Genomic DNA, 21354 nt, shown 5'->3' with positions numbered 1-21354 from the left:
TGGGTAAAGCACAATGAAGCAAATCGTTATCTCTAAACTGGCCCTCAGTCAGAACACAGCGTCCTGTCCCTAACTGAATTCACAGCAGAGTGAACCCAAAATGGCAGCGGCGACTTTTATAGTGCATCATGACAAAATTTCAGCAGCCAATCACAGCCATGCCAGTAGTTACATGCCTAACATGCAGAACAGGATGTGCCCACACTTCTAATTACAATGAAAGAAAACCGTGAGCACAGGCACAGGGGTGCACGGGTAGGTTCCCACACCTTAATACAGTAAAGATAAGTAAACCCGGCACTCAACTTGGATGCAATTCCAAAATTTATTGCGTAGTACCAAAACGTTTCGGTCAAATGTGACCTTCTTCAGTTACGTACTTAGTAGCGATTAGGTACTGCTTAGTGAGCCGTACTCAATAGATCAGGTTGGAATCACTGTTCAATAGATGCCTGACTTGTAATGGGCTAGGAGCTTATTTGATCCGGAGCTTGACGCGGTGTCCGCCGCTTGTCAGACTGCATGCCTTTTTACATCAATTAAGGAATTTGCTCTTCAGACCTTCTGGGGTCATCACAACACAGAACCAGACCCATTCAGAGGACCATAAAACATTAAGACTTCCTTATCTATGAACTGTTCCAATATCTATGTCTATCCCTCTCACATAATGATAATTCTGCTTCACATTACTTGTCTTATCTATTGCTTCTTTCTCTCTGTGCTGTGTTGTGTATAAGTATGTGATTCATCAGAATTTGCATTAGTATTTGCCTAAATGAAGAGACCTGCGTAGTCTCGAAAGCTTGCAATTTGTTACCATCTTTTCAGTTAGCAGTTGTCTTAGGAATCCCTCTTAACACACTACAATTATAGTGATAATGTTGACTGTCATATAATGTCTCAGAAAATTAGCCAAAATATGTGTGCAAACCAATTGTTTTTTTATTTCACTGCCTGTGACATTTGGCGTCTATCACCTCTACTGGAAAAGGACATCATCATATATTTTATTTTGTATGGCTTTTGCCATGTCCAATTATTTCATCTAGTCTATTGATATCTTTATTGTTTTGCTGATAGAACGTGTTCATTGAAGTGAGTGGATAGAGAAAAAAAAGGGACAGCACAAAGATGGTATCTGTCTTTCATTGACCAAGTATTTATTTTGGATATAAAAAAACAGGTAATATATGGATGGTAAAAACGGATGCACGGACTAAAAATGGATGAATAACGGATTCTGCACACTAACGAAAATTTGTCTGTTTTTTGAGAATGTGAAAAAAACATGTGGGAATACGTCTATACTTGGTGGTTTTAGCTTTGCTCCACGTCTAAATTATTTTGAAAAAAGACAAACAATACTTTTTTTTAATTAATGTCTAAAGAACATCTAAACAAGCTGATGCATTTAGGAAACAAGTCATGTGTACTGATGAGGTTAAAATAGAACCCCTTGGCCATGCCACAATGATTTTATCTCCACAATGATCAAAGGTATATGTGGAGATAAAAGGGCACCGAATTTTAGGAAAAGAACATCTCGCCTGGGGCTGTGTTGCAGCCAATGGCACAGGAACATTTTGGAGAGAACAATGAAATTTCAACAAATTCTTGGTGCAAGCATAACACCATCTTTACAAAAGCTGCAGTTGAAAGGAGGATGGCTTAAGGTTAATGATCCTGAACACACGTCAAAATCTACAATAGACTACCTAAAAAGGTGCAAGCTGAAAGTTTTACATTGGCCTTTACAGTCACCTGATCTGAACATCATTGAAAATCTGTGGCTAGACCTCAAAATAGCAGTGCATGTAAGACGACCCAGAATCTCACAGGACTGGAGGAAGTTTCAAATTTTTCAAGGAAGAATGTATGAAAATCCTTCAAACAAGAATTGAAAGACTCTTAGCTGGATACAAAAAGCATTTACAAGCTTTGATACTTGCAAAAGGGGTCGTTTCTAGGTACTAATCATGCGGGGTACCAAATACAGTAAATTTCCTTTTTTTAACCTTTAAAATGGAAAAGATGAAAAAAATAACATATATATATATATATATATATATATATATATATATATATATAAAAGGTTGATGGCCCCATGAGATGCTCCATAGAATAATATAACCCCATATGCTGCTCCGTAAAAGTCGATGGCCCCATAAGATGATCCATAGAATAATATAACCCCATATGCTGCTGCATAAAGGTTGATGGCCCCATAAGATGCTCCATAGCATAATATAACCCCATATGCTGCTCCATAAAGGTTGATGGCCCCATAAGATGCTCCATAGCATAATACAACCCCATATGCTGCTCCATAAAGGTTGATAGCCCCATAATATGCTCCATAAAGGTTGATGGCCCCATAAGATGCTCCATAAAGGTTGATGGCCCCATAAGATGCTCCATAAAGGTTGATGGCCCCATAAGATGCTCCATAGAATAATATAAGTCCATATGCTGTTGCTGCGATTTAAAAAAAATGACATACTCACCTCTTGTCTCTGGGGGAGAGGTGCTGGGGTCCTGATCAGGCGGGGACACCGGCGCGCTATGGGGGTCAGGTGTGGAAGTCACCGCTGGCTCAGGCCCCTGACACTTGAGATATTCACCTGCGCGCCGCTGTGTCTTCTAGGTCTTTGCAGTTTGTGCGCCCTCTGACCTGAACATCACAGCCAGAGGAAGTAGAAGACACAGTCCGGCAGTGGAACAGGGACAGGTGAATATCGCATGGCTCACCCTCCCCGTCATACTCACCCTCCCGGCGCGGTGTCTGCAAGTCCCTGCTTCTCTGATGGTCTCTGGCACGCGCCGGCAGCTTGTTAATGTGTTCAGCAGTCACATGGTACCACTCATTATGGTAATGAATTTGTGCGCCACGCATATGGGAGTGGAGTGGCGTCCATATTTATTACTTTAATGAGCGGTACCATGTGTCCGCTGAACATTGGAACAAGTTGCCAGCACCGAGACTATCTGAGAACCAGAGATGTGCAGAAACCGTGCCGAGAGGGTGAGTATGATGTGACTGCTGCCGCTCCCCCTCCCCCACCAACCCCCTGTGACAATGACTCGAGTATAAGCTGAGATGGGCACTGTCAGCCTAAAAAAATGAGCTAAAATCTTGGCTTATACTCGAGTATGTACGGAGTGTGTGTATATATATATATACAATACAGACCAAAAGTTTGGACACACCTTCTCATTTAAAGATTTTTCTGTATTTTCATGACTATGAAAATTGTACATTCACAGTGAAGGCATCAACACTATGAATTAACACATGTGGAATTATATACTTAACAAAAAAGTGTGAAACAACTGAAATTATGTCTTATTTTCTAGGTTCTTCAAAGTAGCCACCTTTTGCTTTGATGACTGCTTTGCACAATCTTGGCATTCTCTTGATGAGCTTCAAGAGGTAGTCACCGGGAATGTTCTTCCAACAATCTTGAAGGAGTTCCCAGAGATGCTTAGGACTTGTTGGCCCTTTTGCCTTCACTCTGCGGTTCAGCTCACCCCAAACCATCTCGACTGGGTTCAGGTCTGGTGACTGTGGAGGCCAGGTCATCTGGCGTAGCACCCCATCACTCTCCTTCTTGGTCAAATAGCCCTTACACAGCCTGGAGGTGTGCTTGGGGTCATTGTCCTGTGGAAAAATAAATGATGGTCCAAGTAAACGCAAACCGGATGGAATAGCATGCCGCTGCAAGATGCTGTGGTAGCCATGCTGGTTCAGTATGCCTTCAATTTTGAATAAATCCCCAACAGTATCACCAGCAAAGCACCCACACGCCATCACACCTCCTCCTCCATGCTTCACCGTTGGAACCAGACATGTAGAGTCCATCCGTTCACTTTTTCTGCGTCACACAAATACACGGTCGTTGGAACCAAAGATCTCAAATTTGGACTCATCAGACCAAAGCACAGATTTCCACTGGTCTAATGTCCATTCCTTGTGTTCTTTAGCCCAAACAAGTCTCTTCTGCTTGTTGCCTGTCCTTAGCAGTGGTTTCCTAGCAGCTATTTTACCATGAAGACCTGCCGCACAAAGTCTCCTCTTAACAGTTGTTGTAGAGATGTGTCTGCTGCTAGAACTCTGTGTGGCATTGACCTGGTCTCTAATCTTAGCTGCTGTTAACCTGCGATTTCTGAGGCTGGTGACTCGGATAAACTTATCCTCAGAAGCAGAGGTGACTCTTGGTCTCCTTTCCTGGGGTGGTCCTCATGTGAGCCAGTTTCTTTGTAGTGATTGATGGTTTTTGCCACTGCACTTGGGGACATTTTCAAAGTTTTCCCAATTTTTCGGACTGACTGACCTTCATTTCTTAAAGTAATGATGGCCACTCATTATTCTTTACTTAGCTGCTTTTTTTTTGCCATAAAACAAATTCTAACAGTCTATTGAGTAGGACTATCAGCTGTGTATCCACCAGACTTCTGCACAACACAACTGATGGTCCCAACTCTATTTATAAGGCAAGAAATCCCACTTATTAAACCTGACAGGGCACACCTGTGAATTGAAAACCATTCCCGGTGACTACCTCTTGAAGCTAATCAAGAGAATGCCAAGAGTGTGCAAAGCAGGCATCAAAGCAAAAGGTGGCTACTTTGAAGAACCTAGAATATAAGACATAATTTCAGTTGTTTCACACTTTTTTGTTAAGTATATAATACCACATGTGTTAATTCATAGTTTTGATGCCTTCAGCGTGAATGTACAATTTTCATAGTCATGAAAATACAGAAAAATCTTTAAATGAGAAGGTGTGTGTCCAAACTTTTGGTCTGTACTGTATATATATATATATATATATATATATATATATATATATATATATATATATATATACACATATACACTTTCTCTTGCTTAAATACATAAGAAATGTGTCATCTTTATCTTTAGGCCTTTTAGAGATCATTTAATCTTCAACTTGCTTAACTGTTCACAATAACAGTAATTTTGACCAGGGGTGCCAAAACTTTTACATGCTAACAATAAGAATAATTAAGTAAAAGAAAAACATATTAATATATGTTTACAATGTTTATCTTGCTCATCTATCTTCAACCTGTATGTAGATATTTGCATTTTCAATTTGATTTTCAAATACATTTCCATTATACACTGCTCAAAAAAATAAAGGGAACACTTAAACAACGGAATATAACTCCAAGTAAATCAAACTTCTGTGAAATCAAACTGTCCATTTAGGAAGCAACACTGTTTGACAATCAATTTCACATGCTGTTGTGCAAATGGAATAGACAACAGATGGAAATTATTGGCAATTATCAAGACACACTCAATAAAGGTGTGGTTTTGCAGGTGGGGACAACAGACCACATCTCAGTACCAATGCTTTCTGGCTGATGTTTTGGTCACTTTTGAATGTTGGTTGTGCTTTCACACTCATGGTAGCATGAGACGGACTCTACTACCCACACAAGCTCAGGTAGTGCACATGACCGCGAGCTGTGGCAAGAAGGTTTGCTGTGCCTGTCAGCGTAGTGTCCAGCGGTGCTACCAGGAGACAGGCCAGTACACCAGGAGACATGGAGGGGGCCGTAGGAGGGCAACAACCCAGCAGCAGGACCGCTTCCTCAGCCTTTGTGCAAGGAGGAACAGGAGGAGCAGTGCCAGAGCCCTGAAAAATGACCCCCAGCAGGCCACAAATGTGCATGTGTCTGCACAAACAGTTAGAAACCGACTCCATGAGGATGGTCTGAGCGCCCGCATCCACAGATGGGGGTTGTGCTTACAGCCAAACACCATGCAGGACACTTGGCATTTGCCACAGAACACCAGAATTGGCAAATTCGCCACTGGCACGCTGTGCTCTTCACAGATGAAAGCAGGTTCACACTGAGCACATGTGACAGATGTGACAGAGTCTGGAGACACTGTGGAGAACATTCTGCTGCCTGCAACATCCTCCAGCATGACCAGTTTGGCAGTAGGTTAGTAATGGTGTGGGATGCATTTCTTTGGAGGGCCACACAGCCCTCCATGTGCTAGCCAGAAGTACCCTGACTGCCATTAGGTACCGGGATGAGATCATCAGACCCATTGTGAGACCATATGCAGGTGCAGTGGGCCCTGGGTTCCTTCTGATGCATGACAATGCTAGGCCTCATGTGATTGAAGTGTCAGCAATTCCTGCATGATGAAGGCATTGATGCTAAGGACTGGCCTGCCCGTTCCCCAGTCCTGAATCCAATCGAGCACATCTGGGACATCATGTCTTGTTCCAGCCACCAACGCCACATTGCACCACAGACTGTCCAGGAGTTAACTGTTACCTTAATCCAGGTCTGTGAGGAGATCCCTCAAGATGACATCCACCGCCTCATCAGGAGCATGCTCAGGTGTTGAAGGGAGGTCATACAAGCATGTGGAGGCCACACACTACTGAGCATCATTTCCTTGTTTTGATATATTTCCACTAAAGTTGGATCAGCCTGTAATTTGATTTTCCACTTTGATTTTGAGCATCATTCCAACTCCAGACCTCCATGGGGCATTAGTTGTGATTTACATTGATCATTTTTAGGTTTTACTGTTCTCAATGTATTCCACTATATAATGAATAAAGATTTAAAACTGCAATATTTCATTCAGTGATATCTAGGAGTTGGGATTTTAGTGTTCCCTTTATTTTTTTGAGCAGTGTATATAAATGACCTAAGCAAGTCCAAGTATCTATCAATATTAAATAAAAATATTTCCCACCTCTATCTCCCATTCCTCTGCTGTCTCTAGAAGAAGGTCTGGTCGGAATGGACAATTTCCTTTAATATTCTTCACCTTAGCAATTTTTTCTTTAGTTGACATTGGTAAAGAAATAAAATGAAACAAAAAGTTCAGATGAAATTTGTTTGCAACTCATACTGAAAAACGTTTTTTTCCCACAAATAAAATAAACTTTTCTGGATGATTGTCTAACAAACAAGATTTATACTTATTACCTCATTTTGCTCTTAAATATGTACTATTTTTACATTACGAAAAACAAAGGCCCTGATTCATCAATGTGATTATGCCAGAATTCTAGTGTAAATTGCTTGGAAAAGTGTAGCAAAATTATTGCGGAGTTGCACAAAATGTTTAGACTTTTGGCATTTTAACATTGATTTCACCCAGATCAGACAAAATGGGTTGGGCTGGGGATGGACTTGGGCAGAACAGGGGCATGGCATCATACCTGGCCTAATTCACGATGAGCTATGGGATGCCTTATCTCAGAAATCTTACTCCAGTATCTGCACAAAAAGGAACTCACCATTTGTCAGATGCATCTAATTCAATAAGAGACATGTACCTTTTAATGATTCAGGAGGGTCTGACTAGAACACATTGTTTACGCCGCTCTTGATGAATCAGGCCCAATCTTTTTTCAATAGATAATTCTTTTTTAAACATTAATGTTGTTCATATATTGAAAAAATGATTTTACCTTTGTGGTCATGGCATTGTTCCGTGTAAAATGTTTCTTTCCTCAGGATAATTTCTTGTGCAATAATTCCGTAGCTATAGACATCACCTTTCTGAGAAACCCCATTTTGGCGTATGTGTTCAGGAGACATCCACAAATCTTTAATGAGTAATAATGAATTAAACTAAAATCAACCATCAAATCTAATTATCATGTATTTTTTGGTCTAAATTTCTGTACAGCTAGGTTCCCATATACATATCTGATTTTTGAATATGTGCTCCTTTCATTTTTTATTTTTTTTGCAAATAGATCACATGCTTGTTAAAGTCTAAGGGAAATATAGTCATGGTCGAAAGTGTTGTCACCCTTGAAGTTGTTCCAGAAAGTATTTCTCCCAGAAAATTATTGCAATTTCACATGTTTTGCTATACACATGTTTATTTCCTTCGTGTGTATTTGAAAACCACAAACAATAGAGGAAAAAAACAAATTGGACATGATTTCATATAAAACTCCAAAAATGGACTGGACAAAATTGTTGGCACCTTTCCAAAATCGTGGGTAAACATCTTTGTTTCAAGCATGTGATGTTCGTTCCAACTCAGCTGTGGACAGTAACAAGGAATATGACAATCATACCTGAAACTACATAACAAGGGGAGAGATTGACTCAAAAAAGGGAAATTGGACATAATTTTGCATAAAACCCCAAAACTGGGCTGGATAAAATTGTGGGCACCCTCAACTTAATATTTGGGAGCACACCCTTTGGAATAACTAACTGTATCCACTTAATATAGTCAACAACAAGATTCTTACACCTCTCAATTTGAATTTTGGACAGCTCTTCTTTTGCAAACTGCTCTAGGTCTCTCATATTTGAAGGGTGCTTTCTCCCATCAACAATTTTAAGATCTCTCCACAGATGTTCAATGGGATTTAGATACAGACTAGTGATGAGCAAATCCAAACTATAAAGTTTGGGTTCCGTACCGTACACTCAGTGTCCGATACCAAACCCCGAACACGGACTTTTAACAGGATGTCCGTTTTCCTGTTCGGTTTCTGATGCCTAATAAAATTTGTTGAAAGACTGCAGCGCAGCCAATCAACAAGTTTTTAGGCTGTGGGATCTTCCAGAGCCATCACAGCCATGACAAATACTCGCATGACTGCAATTGACCAGCACAGCACATGACCTGGCTTGTATAAATGTCAGATCACAAGTGCCATCGCCATTCTGCTCTGATTAGTGTAGGGTCAGGACTCAGCCATATTGAGGGACAGTGTTAGGTAGAACATGCTGCCAAAAAGCCGCTGAGTGCACTCTGCAGGTCTCAGTGGGAGAACTGTGCCAAAAGCTGCTGTGTGTACTCTGCAACTCGGCCTGTGAGAGTACTGTGCCAAAAGTCACTGTGTGAAGTCTGCAACCCCTCCTGTGGGAGTACTATGCCAAAACCCGCTGTGTGTCCCCTTAATCCATATCTGTGGGAGTACTGTGACAAAAGTCGCTGTGTGTACTCTGTAACTCCACCTGTGAGTGTACTCTGACAAAAGCTGCTGTGTGTAGTTTGCAACCCCACCTGTGGGAGTACTGTGCCAAAAAGCCTCTGTGTGTACTCTACACTTCTGCCTGTGGGAGTACTGTGCCAAAACGATGCTGTATGTACTCTGCACCCATATCTGTGGGAGTACTGTGCCAAAAAGAAGCTGTGCGTGCTCTGCAACCCCATCTGTGGGAGTACTGTGCCAAAAAGCTGCTGTGTTTACTCTGCAACCCTGCCTGTGGCAGTGCTGTACCAAAAAGCTGCTGCGTGTACTCTGCAACCCTGCCTGTGGGACTACTGTGCCAAAAGCCACCATGTGTATTATGCAACCACGCTTGTGGGAGTACTGTGTCAAAAGTTGCCATGTATGCTATGAAACCCAGCCTGTGGGAGTACTGTGCCAAAAAGCCACTGTGTGCACTCTGAAGCCTATAGAGGTGATATAGAAGTGTCTTTGTGTTAAACATTCCTCTTTGTCTCTGAAAGTATGGTAAGCTGGTTAGAACCAGTGAGAAAGCAATTTTGACAGGATCCATAATTTTCAGTTTTGTTTTTCCCAACTTAAATATTTTCTCTCTTAGGTAATGTAAGATGCCATTCCCACTTTCCTTATCTCTGTGGTTGTAATAAAAACTTTTGACTGAGAATCAGATAAGAATTGTACACTGACAGGCAATGGCTGTGGTTATTTTCTTGGCTCCGATGCATCGTATTTATTTAATTTAATTTTAATTTGAATCAATAATGGCAGATTGGAGATAGTTTGCATCTCTTCTGAAATTAGCTCTCCTTGGAAGGGGCTATCTCAACAGGTGAGGGGATGATTATGTGGTTGGGCTAGTGCACACAGTCAGAGGACCTCTGCAGCACATGGCAGAGGATGATGAAACACAGTTTCCAACTGCAGCATCTTTCTGCAGTGTGCAGATAGGCAAGGAAGACAGGGGCGAGGAGTGGGTGGAAGATGATGGTGGGGGTTGATGAAGTCCTAGACCTCACATGGAGGGGAGGCCATCCGAGTGACATGCAGAGATTGGAGGAAGAAGAGGTAGCCACGTTGCCCCAGCAACACAGCAAAAGAGGGAGCAGGGTACAAAGACACAGTGGGTGGCCCATAGCCTAGTGTACTATTGCCCACCGTGCCATTGAAATCAGCATACCAAAGCCAGCGCAAAAGAGCTCCATGGGGTGGCATGTCTTCAGGGAATGTGCTGACGACAGATGACGTGTGGTTTTAATGCTGTGCCATTAGAGTCAGAAACGAGGCATAAATGTAGCGCCCCCACTGCCGCAGGGCTGAGGGGTACCCGGTACCGGGCCTCTGAGTCTCTGCTCTGGAGTTGTCATGGTGGCCAGGCCCGGTCCGTGACCCTGCTGAGGGGCGTACAGTGATAGATATGATGGATGATGGTGGTGGTGAGGCTGTAGTAGTGCGGTGCAGTAAATAACGAGGACACCAGGTTGCAGTCTCTTTACCTCTTTACTGAAGATCTCTGGGTCCTCAGTCCGGAATCCGGGTAACCAGGCTGCGCAAGTCCGGCCAGTCCAATGGCACCTCCAGAGTTCTCTTCACAGGTGGAAATCTGTGCCTTCCCCCTAGCGCTAGGTGTTGCGGTCCTTCCCTGCTGTGCTTACGGAAAGTCCCCACAACTGTTGTGTCCGTTTCTTAAGTTCCCTCACAACTCGATTAGGTGATGTTCTGCTAATCCTCCGTCCCTCCCTGATGTTACGGTTAGGACGGCACCCGTTTGACGGGTAGGCTCGGAGCTCTTCCGGCACCCTAGAGTCGCCCCTCTCCACCAGTTGCCCCCCAAGACTGCATAGGTGATTTAGGTGAGACAGCCCGCCTTAGACTGACTGTCCTGCCGTTGGTTTGGAGTATTGCTTGAAGCTAGATATTGTAATACTCCCTCGGCGTTCCGGCCGCCGGTTGTGCGCCTCAGTAGGATGTTGCCTCGGTCTTACAGCACGACCCCTACTGGTATTCTCCTTGTTGCTTTGATCTCGTTTCTCACTCAGCACAATCTATCTCGCTTCCAATCCCTCCTTGGGCACCGCCGCTATACTGAGCAGGCACGGTCCCGTTACGTTCGCTCAAATTGCCAAGCCTCTGTCAGGATCCCACCCCTGACAGGGACCCTATCGAATCTTCTCCCGCAACACCCTCTGCCACAAGGTGTTGCCTGGTTCCAACCCAGTCAGCTTTCTCTCTAACTTCCTGCCTGACCCCCAGTTTTACCAGTATGTGGAGAGTGGCCTAATGAATAGAACCCTTAGCTCCCCCTGGTGGCCCGGCGGTGAAATGTATTGGTGTCTGTGATACCTGATCAGATGAACTCCTTCAGTGCCATCAGACGCACCATAGCTCCCCTTAGTGGCGGAGCCACAGTACTGCAACGACCAGGACTCTGGGGCGCTGCACTCCCCCCCGGTTAAATCCAGTACTCCGGGACTGGGAAGAAAACAACAATACAGGTTAGCAAAAAGACATACAATTTTGTTGAGTGCAATAACAATAAGCATACTTGAACAGAGCTTCCCTTTATGGGAGGTGAGGACACTTGAACGTTACAAACATGGTTAAATATCATAGCAACATGCTATAAATAACTTTTCTTACCCAACCGGGTATTCTACTTAGTACAAATTCTTGAACAATAATTTAACATTGCCTTTAAGGACGTACACTCTGAATCCGCTAAAGACCTTCTTATAATCACATTATAAGGCAATTTAACTTTTATATTCTCCTTCTTTAAATCTGCAGGACCGCCTGTCCTAACGGCGCCAGACCTACTGCCTCTCCTTTCTTACAGGACCGCTCCTTTCAGCCCGAGCCTTCTGTCTTTTCAACTACTATACATAGTGTAGAACATAACATTACTTTCAGTTTAAGATCAATGAGCCATTTCTTCAAGGCTCCTAAGAGGACTCACTAACTAACCCCATACGGGCTCACTTTCTGTCCTCATTTTCCTATCAACATTATCAAACATTTTTCACAATTAACTCGTTAAATACACATAACTTTCTCATGCAAACATTATCATCACTTTCTTTTTGTCAAGACATTATTGCTATCTTTCAGTTTTAAAGCAATACTATCCTTTAAGTGCAACAAGTGAACATCCCCTTTAAGAGGGGACCAAGTCTCTATGAGGTAGCATATCTTCTCAAGCTACCAGTCCATACTTAGCAAAGGCTCCGGTGCGGTATCTTCGCAAAGAGTCCTTCTTTAAGTAAAACCAGTAGGGAGCACCTTTAAGAAGGTGCAAACTATTTACAAGCAGTTTGTATCATGCACTGTTCATGATTGCGGCAGTTCGGGGTAACTTGTGCAAACGTAGAAAACAAACAAAAAGCAATAGGGATCCCGGGTCAACAAAGGGATCCCTTTAAGAATAACCCAGGTCGGGTATTAGTAACAAAAAGCAGGGAAACAAGCAGTTAACTATGTACAGTTTCAGGTTTCCGAGGTTTAGTTGGACAGCTTCCAGGGCTGCACCTGGCACTTAACCCTTCTTGGCCTGGGAGAAGTGAGGTCCAGGGTTACACCCAGTGCCGAACAAACGCCGTTAATCCGTCTTGCATGTACGGTTAAATCATGCACAGCGATGGAGGTCTGCGCAGCTTGAGTAGGGGCATTTGCTGCAGCAGAGGTAGCGGCTGCTGCAAGATCAGTCACTGGAACGGAGTCAGCAGCTGTGGCACTAGCAGTCGCGGGAGTGGTGTCAGTCATCAGGACAGGGTCGCCCTTCATACCTGCTTCAGATGCGGTCCTGCCGGTGCCGGTCTGCTCTGCCTCCGCTGGGGTCTGGAATGCTGGCTGCAGGGCCTTGCGCTGCGGCGTTGTCATCTCCGTTTGCAGCATCTCGCTTTCCGGCAGGGCCTTGTTTTCTGGCTTCGGAGCGCTGGAACTTCTTTCTTGCTCCGGACCAGACGAGGCTGCCGACAGATGTCTCTTGAGGCTCCCGATGATGGTCTTCTTCCACCCGGCCTCAGTGCTCAGCTGTGTCTGCGGGAGTTGGTGGATCAGCTCGTCCACTCCGGTCTGCAGGAGGTCAGCGGCAACTATGGAGGTCTGGCTGCGGTGCCTCTCCGGGTAGCTGGGGGAGTCCTCGGCTCCGACCCCACGCTCCGGCTCCGGGTGGCGGGCCATGGCGTCCTCCATCTCGCTGACTTCTTCTTCCTGGTCCTTTTCCCGCTCTCTCCTTCGTGGGCGTTTTCATTTTCTCTGTCTCTGCCAACATTGAGGATCAGGAGGCGGATCTCGGCTGCTGACGGACACGTCCTCAAGGGGCCGAGATATTTAGACTGGGCGGCCATTGTCTTTCGCGCTCTTCAGCTTGTTCACGCCCACTTCCATGCCCTTCTTCTTCTCCTGCGCTCTCCTTAGCGCTGTAATGGCGGCGGTTTTGGCGCAAACTTTTGGCGGCAAGTGACAATCCACAGTCTTTGCAATAAAGTACAGTCCAAGCACAGTAAATCACAGTTTCAAGGCACACATGACCTGATTCTTCAGGCTTAAGTAGATCCTGTTCGTGACGCCAAGTTGTAGCGCCCACACTGCCGCAGGGCCAAGCGGTACCCGGTACCGGGCCTCTGAGTCTCTGCTCTGGAGTTGTCACGGTGGCCAGGCCCAGTCCGTGACCCTGCTGAGGGGCGTACAGTGATAGATATGATGGATGATGGTGGTGGTGAGGCTGTAGTAGTGCGGTGCAGTAAATAACGAGGACACCAGGTTGCAGGCTCTTTACCTCTTTACTGAAGATCTCTGGGTCCTCAGTCCGGAATCCGGGTAACCAGGCTGCGCAAGTCCGGCCGGTCCAATGGCACCTCCAGAGTTCTCTTCACAGGTGGAAATCTGTGCCTTCCCCCTAGCGCTAGGTGTTGCGGTCCTTCCCTGCTGTGCTTACGGAAAGTCCCCACAACTGTTGTGTCCGTTTCTTAAGTTCCCTCACAACTTGATTAGGTGATGTTCTGCTAATCCTCCGTCCCTCCCTGATGTTACGGTTAGGACGGCACCCGTTTGACGGGTAGGCTCGGAGCTCTTCCGGGACCCTAGAGTCGCCCCTCTCCACCAGTTGCCCCCCAAGACTGCATAGGTGATTTAGGTGAGACAGCCCGCCTTAGACTGACTGTCCTGCCGTTGGTTTGGAGTATTGCTTGAAGCTAGATATTGTAATACTCCCTCGGCGTTCCGGCCGCCGGTTGTGCGCCTCAGTAGGATGCTGCCTCGGTCTTACAGCACGACCCCTACTGGTATTCTCCTTGTTGCTTTGATCTCGTTTCTCACTCAGCACAATCTATCTCGCTTCCAATCCCTCCTTGGGCACCGCCGCTATACTGAGCAGGCACGGTCCCGTTACGTTCGCTCAAATTGCCAAGCCTCTGTCAGGATCCCACCCCTGACAGGGACCCTACCGAATCTTCTCCCGCAACACCCTCTGCCACAAGATGTTGCCTGGTTCCAACCCAGTCAGCTTTCTCTCTAACTTCCTGCCTGACCCCCAGTTTTACCAGTATGTGGAGAGTGGCCTAATGAATAGAACCCTTAGCTCCCCCTGGTGGCCCGGCGGTGAAATGTATTGGTGTCTGTGATACCTGATCAGATGAACTCCTTCAGTGCCATCAGACGTACCATAGCTCCCCTTAGTGGTGGAGCCACAGTACTGCAACAACCAGGACTCTGGGGCGCTGCATAAATCTTCTGAACCTGAGCACCACCTGGATGACAAGGCATCTGAATTCCAAGCATGAAATGCAGGAGAGTACACACCTTAAAAAGTATAGCAGATCTGAGCCTCCTCCTGCTCCCTCTTCTGCTGTGGTCTTGGCCTCTTCCTCCAGCTCATGATCAACAGGGACACCTGACTCCCGCAAAGAGGGAATGTGACAGCATGACCACCAGCATCAGCTAGCATCTCCACGCCATCCTATGGAAGTGTTCAGCTTTCCATCCCACAAATCCTCAAGAAAAAGAGGAGATACCCCAATAGGTACCCACAAGCCATGGTCCTGGCCTTTGAAATGCTGTCATTTTGGCTGGCAGAGATGGACAGTTTTAAAAAATTGATGGCGGTGGCTGTCCTGCAGTACGTTCTTCCCAACCGCCACTACTTTGCCAGGTGTGCATGCCTGCCCTGCACATATGTTGCGAACAAAATAAGGTGTGCACTGCCCAATGCCTTCAGTGGCAAGGTCCACATAGCCACAGATAAGTGGACCATTATGAACGGCCAGCCCACTGGAAAAATGTAGTTGCGGCTGGGACACAGGCGGAAGACATTCTAGCCCATCTCCTACTACCACCGAGGATTGCTGAATGTTTCTCTGTCCAAGTTGAGTCCTCCTCCTACTCCGCTTCCTCCACCGCCTCCTCATCCGGTCACACTAAGACCTGCACCATAAATTTCAACACAGCAAGGGGAAAATTACAGCTTTCTGTTCTGTTCTTAAACTCCTCTGTTTGGGGAATAAAACCCACACTGAGCAAGAGCTGTAGATGGGGATCAAACAGCAGACAAATGAGTGGTTGGTGCAAGTGAACCTCAAGACTGGCCTGGTGGTGTGTGAAAAATCTCATAGCAGCTCTGAGCCTAGCAGGTTTTGATGCACATCCCTTCCCAGGTGCATGTGCTGAATTTGGTGGTACAGAGCTTCCTGAAAAACTACCCACAAATGTTGGAGCTGGGTCATGTCGGACGCTATTCACACTAGGGCGTCCGACAGACAGCGGTAATTCCACATTCGTCCACTATACGCTCAGTGGCGCTGGCTAGACTTCATCCAGGTTGTCCGGGGTTAATCTAGCTGGTAATCGGGTTGGAGGCTAGGTCACGCCCATGGCCTTTAAATAGTCATTCTGGACTTTGGGCGTCGCCGATTATAGCTTGCGTCTTGTGCCTGGTGATCTCGGTCTGGAGTGGTGGTCTAGGAGAAGAAATATCGTATCTGGTGGTGTATTATCCTTTATCATATTTCTCCTTCCTATATTTGTATTTGTCTGGCGGCCCAGACAAGCACACCATCAGTGTAAATTCTGGGAGAGGGACAGACAGGGTTCTCCCTAGTCTGAGGGATATCGCCGGGGCCGGGGTAATCAGCTGTAGTCTACCCAGTACCCCCGTGACATTATAATCGGCCTAAATAAATTTTGGATGCCATGGATCCCATGACTTCCATAACCCACAAGTTGGAGGCGCTGTCCTTACAGGTCACTGAGTTGAAGGGGGCAGTTCAGCAACAGGGTCTTGTAGTATCTAATGTGCAAGCATTACTGCAGGTAGAGTTGCAGAGCCAAAGATCCCTTTACCTGAGAGGTTTGCTGGGGAACGCAGTAAATTTGTTATTTTTCGTGAAGCTTGCAAATTATATTTTCGTATGCGCCGGGTTTCCTCAGGTAATGAGGCTCAGCATGTGGGCGTGGTATTGTCATTACTGAACGGAGATCCCCAAGCATGGGCATTTTCATTACCATCTGATTCAGCTGCATTTAACTCAGTGGAGTTTTTTTTTCTGCTCTTGGGCTCATATATGATGATCCTGACAGATTGGCTCTAGCAGAATCTAAAATATGCGCTCTCCGCCAGGGGGAGCGAATGATGAAGGATTACTGTTCTGAATTTCGCCGCTGGGCGGTGGACACACAACGGAATGACCCGGCGCTGGGGAGTCAGTTTGTACATGGGGTTTCGAGAAGGGTTAAACAAGCCCTCCTGATGTATGAGACTCCTGCTTCTCTAGAGTCTGCCATGAGTCTTGTTGTCTGCATTGATCGCCGTTTGCATCAGGGGGTGCAAGAAACGCCGCTTATGGGGGAGGGAGTAGGTGCACGTGAGGTTGCTGCAGGTGAGCCCACGGAGCCTATGCAAATCGCAGGGGTGTCACATCATCGAGACCCCTCACTCAGGAAGCAGGGAGCCTGTTTTTGCTGTGGTAAAAAAGGGCATTATGTTAATGCTTGTCCTCTGTTTTCTAAGAAAAGCGCAACGGCGGAAAACTACTAAGCTCAGAGGGTGTGGAGGAGGCCAATCTGAGCTTTTGCATATCCTCCATGTGGTCTCTCAATGTATGCTTCCTGCCAGAGTTATGGTCGCTGGCAGAGAGCTGCCAATCACTGTTTTTGTGGATAGTGGGTCAGCCACTAATCTCATTGATGAGGAGTTTGCACGCACGGCCAGGTTCACGGTCGAAAAACTGCCTCATCCTATCCGGGTGGTCACCATCAATGCTACTCCACTCCCACAGGGGGAGATTACTGAGTTTGTGGCTGAGGTTAAACTCCACATTGGGGTCCTACATTCTGAGCAAGTTACATGTAGGGTGCTCGGTAATCTTCCTGCACAAATGGTTCTGGGTTTTCCATGGTTGTCTATGCACAACCCGGTGATTGACTGGAAAACTCAGGACATAATTCAGTGGAGCGGATTCTGCCAGGAGAATTGCCTGGCCACATGTGTTTCCCCTGTGACTCCTAGCATTCCTGAGTCACTGCTGGATTTCGCAGATGTGTTCTCTGAGAAGGGTTGCTCAGAATTGCCACCACATCGATCCTATGACTGTACTATTAGGTTTAAACCAGGGGCCAAATTGCTGAAAGCTAGGATGTTTAACATCTCTGGTCCTGAGAGGCAAGCTTTAAAAGACTACATTGCTGAGAGTTTGAGCAAAGGGCACATCAGGCCTTTGTCCTCGCCGGTGGCAGTGGGGTTCTTCTTCGTTAAGGAGAAAGATGGCGGACTACGCCCGTGTCTGGATTTCAGGGAGTTAAACCAGATTACGGTCCGGGATCCATACCCTATGCCACTGATACCTGATTTGTTCAACCAGGTGGCTGGTGCTAAGTGGTTTTCCAAGCTTGACCTCAGGGGGGCGTACAACCTCATAAGAGTCCGTCAAGGTGATGAGTGGAAGACGGCTTTTAATACTCCTGAGGGTCATTTTGAAAATTTGCTGATGCCATTTGGGTTGACAAACGCGCCTGCTGTATTTCAACATTTCATAAATGATGTCTTCTCGCATGTACTCGGGAAATTCGTTATTGTGTACCTAGATGACATTCTCATTTATTCATGCGACCGTGATACTCATTTAGAGCATATGAGGCAGGTGTTACAGCTACTCAGGGAAAATAAGCTCTATGCAAAACTGGAGAAATGTGTATTTTCGGTTCAGGAGTTGCCTTTCTTGGGTTATATTGTGTCTGCTTCAGGGTTTAAAATGGACGCCGCTAAGGTGCAAGTGGTGCTGCATTGGGAACGGCCTGATAACCTAAAAGCACTCCAGCGGTTCCTTGGATTTTCTAATTATTATAGAAAATTTATCAAAGATTTTTCTACCATTGCTAAACCGCTTACTGACATGACGAAAAAGGGTACCAATTTCTCAGTCTGGCCTGAGGCTGCTGTGCGCGCATTCGAATTTCTGAAGAATAGTTTTGTTTCGGCCCCCATTCTGGTCCAACCGGATGTATCAAAACCATTTACCGTGGAAGTCGATGCGTCTGAGGTTGGAGTGGGGGCGGTGCAGTCACAAGGCTCATCCTTGGGCGAGTTGCGTCCATGCGCCTACTTTTCCAGGAAGCTGTCGCCCGCCCAATGTAACTACTAGTGTTGAGCATTCCGATACTGCAAATATCGGGTATCGGACGATATTCGCTGTATCGGAATTCCGATACCAAGTTCCGATATTTTTGTGATATCGGAAATCGGAATCGGAAGTTCCTATAAGTTCCCATTCATGTGCGGTGCGTATGGTTCCCAGGGTCTGGAGGAGAGGAGACTCTCCTTCAGGCCCTGGGATCCATATTCATATAAAAAAAAAGAATAAAAAAAAAAAATATGGATATACTCACCCCTCCGACGGCCCCTGGACCTCACCGGTGCAAGCGTCTGCCTCCGTTCCTAAGAATGCAGTGAGTGTAGGACCTGCGATGACGTCGCGGTCTTGTGATTGGTCGCGTGACCGCTCATGTGACCGCTCACGTGACCGCGACGTCATCGAAGGTCCTTCACTCTCTGCATTCTTAGGAACGGAGGCAGACGCTTGCAGCGGTGACAGCCAGGGCTCGTCCGAGGGTGAGTATATCCATATTTTTTATTTTTATTCTTTATTTTTTACATGAATATGGATCCCAGGGCCTGAAGGAGAGTTTCCTCTCCTTCAGACCCTGGGAACCATCAAGGATAGCTTCCGATATTTGTGTCCCATTGACTTGTATTGGTATCGGGCATCGGTATCGGCGATATCCGATATTTTTTGGATATCGGCCGATCCAATCCGATACCGATACTTTCAAATATCGGACGGTATCGCTCAACACTAGTAACTATGATATCGGCAACAGGGAGTTGTTGGCTATCAAGTTGGCTTTTGAGGAATGGCGACACTTCTTGGAGGGGTCGGTCCACCAGGTTACTGTTATCACCGACCATAAAAATCTGCTTTATTTCGAGTCAGCCAAGCATCTGTCCCCCAGGCAGGCTCGCTGGACATTGCTTTTCACTCGATTCAACTTTTTTGTTACGTACCGACTGGGGTCTAAGAACACTAAGGCAGATGCTTTATCTAGGTGCTTTCCGGGGGAGAACCTCGGGAAGATCCGGTACCCATCCTCCAAAAGGGTGTAGTGGTCTCGGCTCTCACGACAGAGGTTGAGGCTGAGATTGCCGAGGCTCAGGAGGAAGTACCACCAGAGCTTCCCATTAACAAATAATTTGTACCACTTCATCTTCGCCTAAAGGTGTTGGGTGAGCATCATGATGCTGTTCTAGCTGGCCATCCAGGGGTTAGGGGTACCTTGGAGTTGGTGTCACGTCAGTTTTGGTGGCCCAAAATCCGACAGGACGTGGTATTGTACGTATCAGCATGTACCACGTGTGCTAGGGCTAAGACGCCTCAAACCCGTCCTGCTGGCTCACTACATCCTTTAGGGGTACCCAGTAGGCCATGGACGGAGATCTCCAGGATTTTATTACAGACCTGCCCTCCTCAGCTGGGAACACGGTCATCATGGTGGTGGTTGATCAGTTCTCAAAGATGTTGCACTTTGTGTCCTTGCCTTCGTTGCCTAACACGAAGACTCTGGCTCAGGTTTTTGTGCAGGAGGTGGTCAGACTTCACGGGGTTCCGTCTGACATAGTGTCGGATAGGGCTACTCAGTTTGTGGCAAAGTTTTGGAAAGCGTTTTGCTCACGGCTGGGGATCAAGTTGTCGCATTCTTCGGCGTTTCATCCTCAGTCAAATGGTCAGACCGAGCGTATGAACCAAAATTTGGAGCAGTACTTACGCTGCTTTGTTTCTGACAACCAGGAGGAGTGGTCGACGTTCCTTCCTTTGGCTGAGTTTGCCATTAATAATCACCGCCAGGAATCGTCTGGGGAGTCCCCGTTCTTTTGTGTTTATGGGTACCATCCTCAATTTTGTACTCTGCGTCAGGGTGGCTCTGCTGGTGTTCTGGAGGAGGACCAGCTAGGAGCACAACTGTCATCCGTTTGGAGGAGAGTGAAACAGCGCTTGCTGAGCGTGGGTGCAAGGTACAAACGAGTGGCTGACAGTAGACGTGTGCCAGGTCCGGACCTGAGTGTGGGTGATTGGGTGTGGTTGTCCACAATCAACATAAAACTCAAAGTACCATCCCTGAAATTGGGTCCAAGGTTTATTGGTCCATTTAGGGTTGCAGGTATTCGGACAAGCTGGGTCCTACAAGTCTTGAGGGCCCTGGGGTCCCTCGTAGAAGATGGGGTACTGTCAAGTCGGATGCTATTCACACTAGGGCGGCCGACAGACAGCGGTAATTCCACATTCATCCACTATACGCTCAGTGGCGCCAGCTAGACTTTATCCAGGTTGTCCGGGGTTAATCTAGCTGGTAATCAGGTTGGAGGCTGGGTCACGACCATGGCCTTTAAATAGTAATTCTGGACTTTGGGCGTCGCCGATTATAGCTTGTGTCTTGTGCCTGGTGATCTCGGTCTGGAGTGTCTGCGGCGTGGTGCGTTTTTAGTTTTCCCTGTCTGTGCTTTCTGTAGGGGTTGGTGTGTGGTCTTATCACTGGGTGGCGGGTGGAGGTTTCAGCATAGGACTGAAACAGGAGTCAGGGTCAGGCCTGGCAGCCCAGACAAGCACACCATCAGTGTAAATTCTGGGAGAGGGACAGACAGGGTTCTCCCTAGTTTGAGGGATATCGCAGGGGCCCGGGTAATCAGCTGTAGTCTACCCAGTACCCCCGTGACAAGCTGCTGTTGAAAGGGTGGGCAGTGTGTGCGCACTTTTGGCGTTCTCACCCTGCTGCAGCTCGATTTTCTGCACTGCAGTGTCACTTCTACCTTCCTGCTCCCTGGCTG

At 46.4% G+C, this 21354-nt stretch overlaps 1 protein-coding gene across 3 annotated transcripts in view; it reads right to left on the bottom strand.

Moving 5' to 3' along the window:
- Positions 1–21354, bottom strand: part of GUCY2C (guanylate cyclase 2C) — a 1047636-nt gene that overhangs the window by 323532 nt on the left and 702750 nt on the right. For 2 of the 3 annotated variants that reach the window (XM_077277787.1, XM_077277789.1), the window contains exons 18-19: positions 7479–7616; positions 6755–6843 (exon numbers count right to left, since the gene is read on the bottom strand). In XM_077277787.1, coding sequence (XP_077133902.1) covers positions 6755–6843; positions 7479–7616 — 227 coding nt within the window. The remainder of the gene's footprint in view (positions 1–6754; positions 6844–7478; positions 7617–21354) is intronic. The other variant, XM_077277788.1, reaches the window with a different exon arrangement.

The sequence above is a fragment of the Ranitomeya variabilis genome, chromosome 8 (assembly GCF_051348905.1).
Source record: "Ranitomeya variabilis isolate aRanVar5 chromosome 8, aRanVar5.hap1, whole genome shotgun sequence".
Lineage (NCBI taxonomy): Eukaryota > Metazoa > Chordata > Amphibia > Anura > Dendrobatidae > Ranitomeya > Ranitomeya variabilis.
Note: the sequence above shows the minus strand (reverse complement) of the source record. Positions and strands in the feature narration are given on the sequence as shown.